Raw genomic sequence first — 13,620 nt, 5'->3', positions numbered from 1 at the left:
GAACCTCCTGGTTACACCAGCCCACAGGGGTTTATTGTGCCCGTCGTGCAGGGAAAGGCTGGGTGGGGAGGGGAGGGTAGGGAGGGGCTGGTGGGGAGGGTGAGGAGGGGCTGGGTGGGGAGGGTTGGGAGGGGCTGGGTGGGGAGGGTGGGGAGGGGTTTGGTGGGGAGGGAGGGGTTGGGTGGGGAGGGAGGGGCTGGGTGGGGTGGGGCTGGGTGGGGGGTGGGGCTGGGTGGGGAGGGGCTGGTCACCCCGTGGTGCCCTTATAAAACTCAACGTTTAACCTACTCACGCCGGCTTGTGCCCGCCCTCACAGTCGGGCATATTTGCGGAATACACCACGCCGCCGTTGACCCTGGCCATTGACCGAGCAACCCAACGTTCCTACCAGCTCCCTCCGCAGGAGGAATGTGTTAACCCTCATGGAAAGTAAAGCCTTGAGACTCGGACAATCCCCAACATCAACACGCACGGAGAGAGTGACATTTCATAACACACGCAACGTTTATTAAGATATAAAATGCCTCGGTTGCACACCCAAAATATCACACTTATGTAAAATAAAATAAAAACATTGTTAATCAAAATAAAGCGAATGTGGAATGTCCAAGCGCTGTCTCGAGCGCTGGCGCTGACGTCGAGCTCGGCTCCATGGGTCACGTGACCAAGACTGGACATTATAATTATTTTGATTTAAAGCTTTCGTGACTGCAGGGATTCATATTTTTGGTTCTTTCGGTAAAGTCACGTAGAAGGGAAATAATAAAATTATACAAATATAAAACAATTGTTATTGTGTTATTGACTTTACCGAAAGAACCAAGAATATTAGAATTATTGTTAACGTGGCTATTTCACCAGAATTAGGATCCAGAGACATGTGATTATAACCTAAGAATTATTTTAAACTCATATGTACCTAACAATGCAAGATTCTGCCATTTTTATCTGAACAGAGACGTATTCTTAGACGTTCATAAATTAATTATTGCACTCAACGATGACGCGCGTTGAATTTTGCACGTGGGATCTTTCATTTTACATTCATGCACTGTGTTTATCGGCTTGTACACGACTACTTACTGCAAAGGCTTTTACCAGTTATTAAAAAAATGGGCTTTTGAGTCATTCCGTAAGAAAAACCGAGGCACACCTTCCAAGCTCTCTCAAACTTAAGTGTTAAAAAAACATTCGTGGGAATTATCAAAAATATCCAACGAATTATAACCATTGTACTGAGATCGCAGGCTATGCACAGCAAAATAGAATACTCGTTGAAAACTGAATTGGAAAAGTAATGGCATAAGCGTTCTACGACAAAAGTGTGAGTCGTCTCAGTGGAGCTGATAACATAGAAAAACGAATGAATCGAGGGAAATCAATTACAGTCATTGTTGACTGAATGAAAAACTTCACAATTGGGCTGCAAAGTTGTATTAAGGATAAATATGAGCAAAACAAAAGCCCCTGTACAAGTTTGCAGAACAAATAAACATATAAATAGTGGTACAAATGAAAACGCAGCGTTATGTACATGCAAAGTAACTGTTTGAGGTGGATAAACATTACCGAAATAACGAAGCAAACAGGAGCAGGATTAAACACTTTTGTACGGTGACATTTGACATTTGATCGTGAAAAGCCGCACGGCTAATCAATCAATCTTTATTTGATGCGCCAATATCGCCGTCGCTAAAGTGTGGCGTCATCGCACATTATCGCGGAACGGGAACGGTACAAGAGGGGTGGCACAGAGCAACAGGAATGAAAAATAAGTGATATTTTAAAAAAAACTTTTTAAAAACACGCTTTTATGAAATGTACTAGTAATGCCAGAACTCCACGACTCTAAGAAGTGGCCCCTGAAGCTTGCCATAACGTAAGGGACCGTGGGCAATTAGACCCAAGCCGAAACATAACATATAAAAAATAATGTATAGAAATATATATTTTTAATGATAGAATATGGTATTGTCATCAGTATGACATAAGTATACCGAGTTTGCAGTCGATACCACATTGGGAAGTGGGTTAAAATTTAGTTACAAAATTTGAGGATACACCAACGACAACAACAACAGACAGAGTTAGTTAAATGAAAGCGTGTAAAATTAAAAAATATTTTTTTTTTTTTAAATACTTAAAAAACCCACGCTTTAATGAAATGTACTGTCCGAGCTGCCCCTTCCCCTGCCCCCTTCCCCCATCGCCCCTCCCCTCCTTCCACATTCCCCGCCCCTGGGCGTGGCTCCCCGAGGCTTGCCGTGACGTCAGGGACCACGTGGTGATTTACAGGCAACGTGAGATGAGCGTTGACAATTAGAGCCGTAAAAAAGATTGTTTAAAAATATATTTATAGTTTTCAATGATAGAATATAGTATTGTCATCAGTATGACATACCTATACCAAGTTTGCAGTCGATAGCATATTGGGAAGTGGGTAAAAATTGAGCTAGAAGATTTTGTAAGGATACGACAACAGACGGAGTGAGTTAAATGAAAGCGTGTAAAAATAAATCCGTCACACTCCACAACCCTCAGCGGCTAACACCGCTGTGCCTCAAGAGGTCCAACGTTGCACCAACGTTGCTCCAACCACATGCAACACTGTTTGCCTAACACTGCACGTTTACAGACCACACACAATTACAAAACTCCCCCCCCCCGCCTCCCCCAACTTGGTTTGATTGGTTCATACCAGTACATATTTTACAGATATATACAATCGAGATTCTGCATGCATGATACTGCATTCTATAGGTTTGAAAAGTTATGGATTTATAGCGCTATCGGTTCTGCAGAGCCACCTCACCATCGACTCAAATAGCAGGGGATAAACATGCCTGAATTAAATTGTAGCCAAATTCTGACAAATTATGGAATAATGGACAGAGTGCTTTGTTACATTCACAATTTTAGTTTTGTTTAGTAGACCCAGATTACCTTTTTTCTTCATGATATTTTGAAGGGGGAAAACTGCCCATCGCATATACCAGGTTAGTCGTCCACCCCGAACTGAAGCCATCACATCTACAGATTTTCATAATCGTCTTTGTCGTCATAATTAATATCACCATCGATATAATTGTCAGATTCCATGTCTTCCTCTATCATCTCCCCCACATTATCGTACACATCTTCGGGGACGTACGGGGAGGACAATTCCGCGGTGGTGATGTAAGCATTGTTGACCGTATTGCTGGTCGCGAAACTCGTTCCAACAGTGATATTACTGATGGGAGCATTGTTGGAAACTCGACGGTGATTGTAGGAGTGTTTTCTGGCCATCCACATCCCTGCAATAGCTACAGCGGAAACTACCAAAAACAGAGCAGCCCCGGCGGCCATTGGCACGACATACAACTTGGAGAAATAGGGGCCCACATCCCGGCAAACCATGTCCATGGACACGTTCTTGACTGGTTCGCCTTTTAGTTGAACAGGGCTGTGGCATTTGGGGAACTCCGGCGCATAATCGGTGGGCACAAGCAGTGTCGTTTTGTGTCGGAGCATGAGGTAGAGGGAGCAGTCACAGACCAGCAAGTTGTTGTGGAGGGTGAGAGATTTGAGGGGTAGTTTGATAAAGGAGGGGAGGTGCATCAGCATGTTATTGTGCAGCAGTAGCTTCTCCATACTGACGCACCCCTTGAGGAAAGCCATGGGCAGGATCGTGAGATGGTTGTCTTCCAGGTGAAGGACCCTGTGAGACAACGTACAGGGAAGGGGGCCATCGTGAACCGCGACTCTGCACAACGCTTACAGATAATACCGTGCCGCTGACCATGTCACCCGGAATGCGCTCGTTCCCCATCAGATCTAGTAAGCCAAGTAGGATGAGTCTGGATAGTGCTTTGATAGACTTTCACCGTGCATTATCGTGTTGTCATAGGGCTGTGGGGCATCGCGGTGGGCAGTGAAACAAATCTGCCGGACTGTAGTTCTGTGCCGCCACATCTGTGCTCCCCTCCTTCAGCAAGCTGCACTGGCCAGCATGAAGTGTATCGTCAAATAAGCTTCCTTCAAGATCACGTCTTCAAAATGGGAGACCTGGCGCAATAGTTTATAACGCGATTAACCACAGCACCTCACTGCTGCCACCACCCTCAGCTTAATGTTGAGACGTTATTACGGATTTGTATTTAGAGAGCGCTTAAATGCCTCGGCGACTAACTCAAAGTGCCTTAACATCAATCCCACCTCACTTAGACCATTTTAATGTTCTGCTACAGTATAGACAGGGGGATCCCCTATGGTAGCTACCCCTGTGTGGCACGAGGTGCACCAAACACCAGGGTGCAAATGGGCATACTCCATTTGCCTGTGTGGGGAGATGCTGCTTATGTGGGTTTTCCCAATTAAGTTGGGAGTAAGTTATCGTATGCGGCCCACTCTTTTTGCAGACACATCGTGGAATCTTTAACATCCGCTGTGAAGCTAACGGCGCATATTCATGAGCAACACACCCGCAGTAATAACTAGGCCGGCTGCTGGGTTCGAGCCGTAAATCTCTGCAACAAGTGTAAGATCCGCCCAAGGACTCCTGAAAGCCCAGCGGCAGAATCCGTACTTAGCTACCATCATTTATTCACAACAATAAATGGGCCCATTGTGTGGTTCCCCTACTTTGTTGCGTGAAGGGCCCAGGGTAAATTGCCCCTTCTGCTCCCACTACTCTGGACACCCCGACAAATGTATGGTCGCCACGGTAGCGAGATGTCAACTACCTCGCCTGCTATACAGGTGTCCGTGGGCTCGATCCTGACCCTGACGCCTGCTGCTGAATATATTTGGGGTTTGAATGTCTCTCTCCCCGGAGTCGTGTGAATTCTTTTCCGACTCCTCCGGCTGTTCCCTCCACATTTATAATCAATATGCGGTTAGAGTGTTTGGCTGCTATAAGTTTCCACGCAATAAGCCGCTTCATTGGGCTATTATTTTCGTTAGCCAGCTCGCTTCTGAAAAAGAGCTACATAGCTCAGTAGGCCTTACCCGGTAAAATAATAAAAAAAACAATAGTTTTAACGTGCTACCCACTGGGGCCATGTTACTGCCCCCCCCCCCCCCAAGACCTGACCTGTGGGTGTTTTTGGCCTGTGGCAGTTTCCCTTACTTGAGGCTCTTATGGTTGCCCATGAACCCCGTGGGGAGGTTTTGCAGCTGGTTGTTGTTCAGGCGGAGCTCATTGAGGTTGGGCAGCATGGGAAACGGCTGCCCCTCAGAAACCTCCACGGATTTCAGTTTGCAGTCGATCTTCAGAATCTCGGCCGAGGCCGACGTCAAGGAGACGAGGACGTCCCAATTCAAACTTGGGCCGAGAGGGCAGTTGGATCCTGTGGCTTCGAAACATGTGGCGGTGGAGGAGGCGGGGGGAGGCGACGAGGAGGATATGTTCAGTGGGTCGCAATTAGCTGAGGAAGCAGAAGGGACGATGGTGGTGGTGATGATGATGGTGATGCTAAAGGCGAGGTGAGGAGATAGATCTGTGGAGAGAAGAGAAGACCAACAGCAACACTATTAATATGCATTCTGCGGCCGTCTGAAACGCTATTCCGTTGAATCTTAGAAAGCCACTGGAGCTATGCACTTTTAAATGACCGAGATTTAAAAATAATTTCTTGAGATCTGCTTGTTGTGTTCAGTTTGTTGTCTTTCCCCCACACTTCAGATTAGCACGGTTGGCTACGTGCGGTGCGAAATAAATTTAACATACATACAAAAGAACAATACCTACTGTGAATGTATACATACATGTGTAGTGGGTACAAATGGGCGAGAGACTTCTTCTAGAGGCAACACGTTTATTATAATGACATCAACACCCTAACACACGGGTGGGGAACCTTTTTTCTGCCAAGGGCCATTTGGATATTTATAACATCATTCGCGGGCCATGCTAAATTATCAACTTACAAATTAGCCTGTAATATTTGGTCAAACATTTAATTAACTCACACCCCTAATGTGATGACTGGAACTGCTTCTCTTTGGTGAGGCGTCTGATGTTAGCTGGTATTGATGATGTTGCTACTCGAAACTGCTTTTCCAGGTTTGCTCCTAAATTTATTGAATTTCGAGTCCCGCCTGCGGTTGCCTTGGCAGGGCCACACCAAATGATTTTGCGGACCTGAAACGGCCCACGGGCTGGACGTTCCCCACCCCTGCACAAAGGGGTATCTGCCCCTTCCACCAGGTAACCTAGGGAGGTTGTCCCTCTGGGCTGACGAGGCCCCAACACAACTGGTGGAGACTGCCAAGACTGGACCCCGACTCGGGTCCGGTCTTGTCTTCGGGGCTTCTCTTCAGGACGACGGCCTCATGACTTCAGGTTAACAACAGCAGCCGGACCCGTTCAGGGGTCCGGCTTATATAGTCAGACCCGAGGCTTCCTCCGCCCCGAGCCATGCCTCCCTTCTCGAACCTTCGAGAGGGACCTGGTCCTGGTCCCATGGTCCCCCAGCCCCCTCTTTGGGGGGCCCCGGGCTGGTGCCTCCGGTCACGAGGCCCTCCAGGTTCATCCGGAGTGCCATGGCCCCCTGTCACCCCTGCGCCACTCCAGGCGCTCTCGCCCCCGAGCCCCCAGGGGGTGACACTGCACACAGAGTGCAGTGCCCTGCAGCTGCCGGTTCCACGTGACATGCAGTGTGTGAAACTGTTGAGTGTGTGTATATGTGGTGATGTGTGTGAGTGTTGTGCTTGTTTTGCTGGAGTGCATGGCGGGGGGGGGGGGGGGCTAAGCGGGCGTATCATGGGCTAGGGGTATCGGCTGATTTGGTACGGGAGGATTTTGAGCTCATTGGACTTACAAATGACTGGTATCAGCGATATCAAGATCGGCCTCTGTGGAGGAGGCTTGTAAAGAATGCTACTGGGACAGTGCCAGGCTAGGTCCACTTCGAGGATACAACGGAGCGGTGGAGGAGGGATGGCGTTTTTGGTTAAAAATAGCAAGTTGCCACAGTTAGGTAGAGCCCTGTGAGCCATACTGCTCTTGAGTCGGCTGCAACCGCAACAAACAAAATATGAACAGAGAACATCTTAAAGCAGCGGTCGGGAACCTATGGCTCGCGAGCCATATATGGCTCTTCCAGTGACGGCATATGGCTCCCAGACAATTTTTGAGTTGAAAAAAAAATCTGTTTGGAACTGATTTTAAAATACTTGTGATATTGCTTAATAATACCGTGTCATTTTAAAGTAAACAGAAATTAGTTTTGAAGATAAATTTCACGGGTCACGCCTGCACGAAGCTCAACCTCACCAAGTCGTATGAACCAGACTACAAGGCCATCAGTAAAACCATGCAGCACCAGAAGTCGTATTAAAAGTAAGACATATTTAGTTTATTATACGTTAAAAATTACTATATGGCTCTCAATGAAATATATTTAGAAATATTGGGCTTTTATGGCTCTCCCAGTCAAAAAGGTTCCCGACCCCTGTCTTAAAGCGACGACGCGGTGAATCTACCAGTCATCTCGGTCAACCCAAAAACTGCAACTTGTCCTGCAAGACAGACGCATTGTTGAAGGCTGTCCTCCAACTTAAGCAAGCTAAGCGATGGTCTGTGGAAAACGCCGCATTCTGCAAATGATAAAGGTAGCTTTCTGGCTTGGTGGCAAATTCAGGCGATAAATAAATAATGTAATGGAGGCGAGAGGGAAGTGACGAGGTGGGAAGAAAAGTAGCTGACATTCATATGGACGTCCAGCGTTTCAGTGAAGGCCACATAAGTGTGCAACATGTTTAACTTGTGTACAGTTTATCAAATTATTTTTTACGTTGATAGATATTTTACATAGGAACCTATTTCGAATATCTCTTTAAAAAAACTATTTTAAAGGTGTTGAGAACATAATTTTTAAATTTGTATTTTACTATTGGCATCCTCTGGTGTGACACCGTTTTGAGACTAGGCTCAAAAGAAAGCTGTCTCTGGTGTGGACCAATCAGTTTCAAGGACAATGCATATATTATCAGGGTATGTTTTTTGTTTGCATTCTGACCACAAGTATTGTGATTAATGCAGACATGATTCCTTGTAAAAGGTTTCAGTTTGGTGTTTTAACATCTGAACACCTGTTTTGTTGCCAGAAAAAAGGGGAAAACCTATTCTCATATTTTGATACCGGCAAAGGAGGTACCATGATGTATTTTACTCTTTGTTTTTAAAATATATTTTCCAGTTAGAAATGGCACTGAGGAACAGTACACCTCACAGAGGGTTTTCTTTGGAAAGAACAAAGACATTCAATAGTTTTGCTATTTGATTACAAGGCAATCTTTTTTTGGCATCATACACCGTGGGCATAACGCTTGGTATGGACACGGTCTGATTCATACACGTGTAGTATTCGTTTCATAACAGTCCTGTTTATGGATGTTTCATGTCACATTCAGGTTTGTTTCCTGTCACGATATCCTGTGTCAAGCATCCCATTATGTTCTCCTTTGTGGTTAGCTTATTTGAAAAAAAAAAAAGCTAACTTGCTATCATACATATTTTAACACATTCCTGCGGAGGGAGCTGGTAGGAACGTTGGGTTGCTCGGTCAATGGCCAGGGTCAACGGCGGCGTGGTGTATTCCGCAAATTTGCCCGACTGTGAGAAAGGGCACAAGCCGGCGTGAGTAGGTTAAACGTTGAGTTTTATAAGGGCACCACGGGGTGACCAGCCCCTCCCCACCCAGCCTCTCCCGACCCAGCCCCTCCCCACCCTCCCCACCCCACCCATCCCCAGCCTCCCCACCCAGCCCCTCCGCACCCCCTCCCTCCCCACCCAGCCCCATCCTCCCCACCCAGCCCATCCCCACCCCCTCCCTACCCACCCAGCCCCTCCCTGCACGACGGACACAATAATCCCCTGTGGGCTGGTGTAACCAGGAGGTTCCTACCAGTATAACCGAGATATAAAAAGCTCAAAGAAAACCACTGTTAGGATTCCTCCTCTGGCTCAAAGATTGCGATATCTGCGTCTTTCTGTCTGTTTCTTTCCGTGTGTCTTGCGTCCCGCTATTTCTGTATATTTCTGTGTCACTGTTCTTTCTATGTCTCCATATTCCCGTGTATTTTTATGTCTCTCCGTGTCTCTTTGTCGCTGTATTTCTGTGCATCTGACTTTCCCTGTCTTGCTCCTAGCTTATGTGTATTTCTCGTTTTTATGGCTCTGTGTATGATCTGTATTATGTGTGTACGTGTACATGTATTGCCACAATAGGTCGCACATCTGCCAATCATCTCAGTTAACCCAAAACACCATGATTTTCCCTGTGACCACCTGCCAGCGAGCGTTTGACACTTTATGTGGCCTCAAATTGCACCTCGCCAAGCAAAGGCGCTGTGGTGACACAACTGCCACTTAGTGGCCAATGGCAGTTGTTGTTATGTGCACGTGTGTATGTATGTGCTGCACATGTGTGCATGGATGTGTTCATGTGTGTATGTGTGTGCTTTATGTGTGCATGGATGTGTTCACGTGTGTATGTGCGTGCTGCACATGTGCATGCACGTGTACATGTGTGTATGTATACGTACGTGTTTGCAGGTGGTTAAGAGTTTCTTCGTTTAAGCAAAATTGTTTGCTTCTCTTGTTAACCATGAAAGGTCCACACATATTGTGTTTTAAAAATAACTCTTCTTGAAGTGAATTCACTTTCATACAAGTCTCTTAAAGTGACTGCCATTCACTTTCATAGAAGTATCTTAAAGTGACTGACATTCACTTTCATGGACGTCTCTTAAAAGTGACTGACATTCACTTTCATGGACGTCTCTTAAAGTGACTGACATTCACTTTCATGGACGTCTCTTAAAGTGACTGACATTCACTTTCATAGACGTCTCTTAAAAGTGACTGACATTCACTTTCATGGAGGTCTCTTAAAGTGGCATCAGATGACTGAAAGATGGCGATGAATTGGGGAGTCCTTCATCCAGCAGTGGATAATCCATGGCTCATGATGATGACGATGACACACTTATGATAAGGATAGTTTTGTTCTCATAAAAGTCCTGCATTGGGATGTTTAGCCAACACCAGTTAGATTGTTTTTTTTTTCTATTGGAGGAAACCGAAAAGCCCGGATGAAATTCATGCAGAACAGGGGGAGAGAACATACAACCTCCATACAGAAAAAAACAATTCCGAGCCAGGAGTTTAGCCGAGGTCCTTTACGCTGTGAAGTACAACAATCATTACAACGTTGCCACCCTGTCCCCACATATAATGCCCGTACATATTCACAAACATAGCAATGCATGCACAAACATTTGCAGATGTTCTTTTACATACACCCACACGACACGTGCTGCTACAACATGTACCACTCTTGACAAACAGCCTCTCTTACATTGTAAAACGAATGACGAAACACGGTTAACACCATATTCATTTCCCCAAATACAACGTGTAAATATTGTACTTACGCGACACGAATGAACTTGGTGACGTTAGCTTCATGGTTTTAAGAATCGTAATCGTCTATTCGTCAGCGGCGTTGAACAGAGGCTAAAGCGCGTGTGTCGACAATGCCTATTTGAGGACAGAGCGTCCGTGTTTTATGGCACGTGATCCATACGCCAGTAGTAGATATGGGACGTGCTGCAGTTCGATAAATTATAGTTCCTCTTTTAAATCCCCTTTTTATTTTTTCTTGCACAGAACAGAAATGTGTCAGCATATTCACGCTTGGTGAGCGGTGGCGCAGCGGTTGGCACGCCGTGCTGCCACCGTCGGTGACGAGAGCTCGATTCCTGGGCACGGCGGTGATGTCGGAACCAGCCATGGACTCCGCACAAGATGATTTTGTTTTAGCTTGTACGACTTCGAGAGACCAGGGATCGACTCACTCGCAAGAGTGACCTGGGTCAACAAACTGACGAAAGAATGACAGTGCGTTAAAGTAACAGCAACGAAACAATTATCTCATCAAATCGAAGACAAACCGTGTTGCAGGAGAAATTCAAAATTCTGCGCTACTAATTCGACGAGCCTGAGAATATTTAGTCATGTCATCCACCAAATCGTCACAATCTTACCCAGAATTATGGACAACATATACCACGCAAAAAGTGTTGTACTGTACTTCGAAGATCATAATACATCACAAGCAATGGTTTTGGGGCAACGGTGTCAAACCACTCAAGTCATTTAAACAGTCAAGAAGAGTCATCGCCATGCGGAGGAGACTCATCTGAAATGTCGCGCTGTCCATACGGACGATGCACGGGTAGCATTCCTGGTGTACTCTCAAAACTACTGATGCCTCACCGATTTTCATTACATGTTACACCACGCAAAGGTGTGTAGCATTACATGTACATGTCCAGATCACTGCTGTCTGGTGGGATGACCACATTATCTCAACTGTTTGAAGTTAGTGCTAATCGCCCTGAGAACGATTGTTTAAGGACGCTTTATAAATGTGTATGACTATTATTATTTAATCACCAACATGACCACACGTTCGGTTCTATTCAAGCTGGTGGTGTGGAAAAGGCTGAACGAGCATTATTGTACACGCAATGCTACACATCCACGAGTGTCGTTAAATCTATTTGTTTCCAACCTGCGTTTTATTGTCTGTTGAATTACCGATTAATTTTCGTGGATACAACAACAAAGGCATATTCTTCAAAATCCAGGTCGAATAACTATAACAGGGTTAATTCAATTTCGATTTAAAGCTTTCGTGACTGCAGGGATTCATCTTCTTGGATCTTTCGGTAAAGTAACGCATTTTCCATATGCTAAATTCCTCTTGATATGCAAATTATTTTGTCTAGGCGCTCTTCTTCCCACCTCCCCCCCTCCAACCCAGCTTAAATATACGCTCCAAGCTTGGTGGTGTTTCATTCTTCACCTGAGGACGGCTGCTTGCGTTGTGGCCGAAACGTCGTGAGAATTATTTTATTATGTTTAATTTTAATTATTTTATTATTTCCATTCTACGTGACTTTACCGAAAGAACCAAGAAGAAGGGTTAATTCAACCTACACATGTGGTCAAGTGTTAGACCCCGAGCATGCCTATTCACAGTTAGGAAAACTCATTACATTCCTTACGGCCCTTAAAGACTTTTATATCATCCTCTGGAATGCATTCAAAAGTTTTCAAAGGTTGAGAACTCATTACGTGACATCCATCACCTTCTTCTTGTTTCTTTCGGTTTATTTTTATTATTTTATTACTTCCCTTCTACGTGACTTTACCGAAAGAAACAAGAAGATGAATCCCTGCAGTCACGAAAGCTTTAAATCGAAATCCATCACCTTACCCTATACACACACACACATCCTTTCTGGACTACGTAACATTACATGTTACTACTCTCTAAATCCCCAGTATTTTATGGAAAAGGTTGACCAAACATCATCAATATCTACCTTTCTTTTCAGTGAAAATAAAAAAGGTCTAAAATTTATGAATTGCATGTATGTTGAGCTTCTTTCGCACCGTACGTAGCCAACCGTGCTAATCGGAGATGCAGGGGAAGGACAACAAACTGAACACAACACATTCCTGCGGAGGGAGCTGGTAGCAACGTTGGGTTGCTCGGTCAATGGCCAGGGTCAACGGCGGCGTGGTGTATTCCGCAAATATGCCCGACTGTGAGGGCGGGCACAAGCCGGCGTGAGTAGGTTAAACGTTGAGTTTTATAAGGGCACCACGGGATGACCAGCCCCTCCCCACCCAGCCCCACCCCTCCCCACCCAGCCCCTCCCCACCCTCCCCATCCAGCCCCACCCTCCTCAACCAGCCCCTCCCCACCCTCCCCACCCCACCCAGCCCCTCCCTCCCCACCCAGCCCCTCCCTTCACGACGGACGGACACAATAATCCCCTGTGGGCTGGTGGAACCAGTGGGTTCCTACCAGTAAAAAGCAGTTAATACGTGGATAAGCTGTATGGATGAAACTTACGTGTTTACTGTACATTGTTTTAGCTTGGTAGCTTGTTTTTTTGCGTTGGCACAGCCAAATTTGACTAGAGCAGCCGATGCGATAGAAGGGTGCTGTTGAAATATTTCTGTTTTCATGAAGATGTGCATTGTAACAACTTCCACTTTTTTCATGGCTTGTATGTTCAAACATAGCGACTTGTGGTGGGCATTTCCTCCATCTACTGTATACAGGGTGGCGCAAAAGTCAGGACACACAGGGTCATTATTCTATGCTATTTGGATTTATAAAGCGCCTTATATTTATGTAACGAATGAAAGGGTTATTTCATTTATTTAACCAATCTTAAAAACTGCACTTCAATTAACATTAACGCGCGCATGCATTCTTTTTAGAAACTAATTCAGGAATTATTTTTTCAAGATTACACATTCCTTCTTAAGCACTCATTCGTCTCGTCGTCAAACTTTCTCTCCATTTTTCAATGCCATCTAAAAAGGAAGAAGGAATATACGTGAATAATTATAATATATCCCACATTAACATAAAACAAATATTAAAATGTGTTCATGCAAGTGTTAAAATAAATTAAATAAGCCGATGTGTCTTGGCTTTTGGGCCACCCTGTGTGAGCGATTTGAGGCTTTCGTGACTGCAGGAATCCATACTCTTTAGTTATTTCGGTAAAGTCACGTAGGTAGAAAAATAAAATAAATCACGTTTC

At 45.3% G+C, this 13,620-nt stretch overlaps 1 protein-coding gene across 2 annotated transcripts; it reads right to left on the bottom strand.

The window, feature by feature from the left end:
• Positions 1-2,244: 2,244 nt before the first annotated feature.
• LOC133346303 (protein slit-like) lies at positions 2,245-13,017 on the bottom strand. Of its 2 annotated transcripts, XM_061557798.1 has the most exons (4): positions 12,918-13,017; positions 10,423-10,871; positions 5,111-5,480; positions 2,245-3,700 (listed from the first exon to the last, which is right to left on the bottom strand). In XM_061557798.1, exons 2-4 carry the CDS (start codon positions 10,454-10,456, stop codon positions 3,031-3,033), a joined length of 1,074 nt encoding a protein of 357 aa, XP_061413782.1. In that variant the 5' UTR covers positions 10,457-10,871; positions 12,918-13,017; the 3' UTR covers positions 2,245-3,030. The 2 variants fall into 2 exon arrangements, with proteins under 2 accessions (XP_061413782.1, XP_061413783.1); XM_061557799.1 differs by lacking the exon at positions 12,918-13,017 and having other exon boundaries at positions 10,423-10,890.
• Between the last annotated feature and the right edge of the window lie 603 nt (positions 13,018-13,620).

Source organism: Lethenteron reissneri, chromosome 24 (assembly GCF_015708825.2).
Source record: "Lethenteron reissneri isolate LAM-NWPU_2019-01 chromosome 24, ASM1570882v1, whole genome shotgun sequence".
In the NCBI taxonomy this organism is placed as follows: Eukaryota; Metazoa; Chordata; class Hyperoartia; order Petromyzontiformes; family Petromyzontidae; genus Lethenteron; species Lethenteron reissneri.
The sequence above is the reverse complement of the archived record's forward strand: the minus strand, read 5'-3'. Positions and strand labels throughout refer to the sequence as shown.

What these genes read in the sequence shown, in the direction of transcription:
- LOC133346303 (XM_061557798.1), bottom strand. Translation starts at nt 10,456, where the DNA reads ATGAAGCTAACGTCACCAAGTTCATTCGTGTCGC. An exon ending in ACCAAGTTCATTCGTGTCGC is followed by an intron (nt 5,481 to 10,422) that starts GTAAGTACAATA and finishes TTCTCTCCACAG; the next exon opens with ATCTATCTCCTCACCTCGCC. An exon ending in GGCAACCATAAGAGCCTCAA is followed by an intron (nt 3,701 to 5,110) that starts GTAAGGGAAACT and finishes GTTGTCTCACAG; the next exon opens with GGTCCTTCACCTGGAAGACA.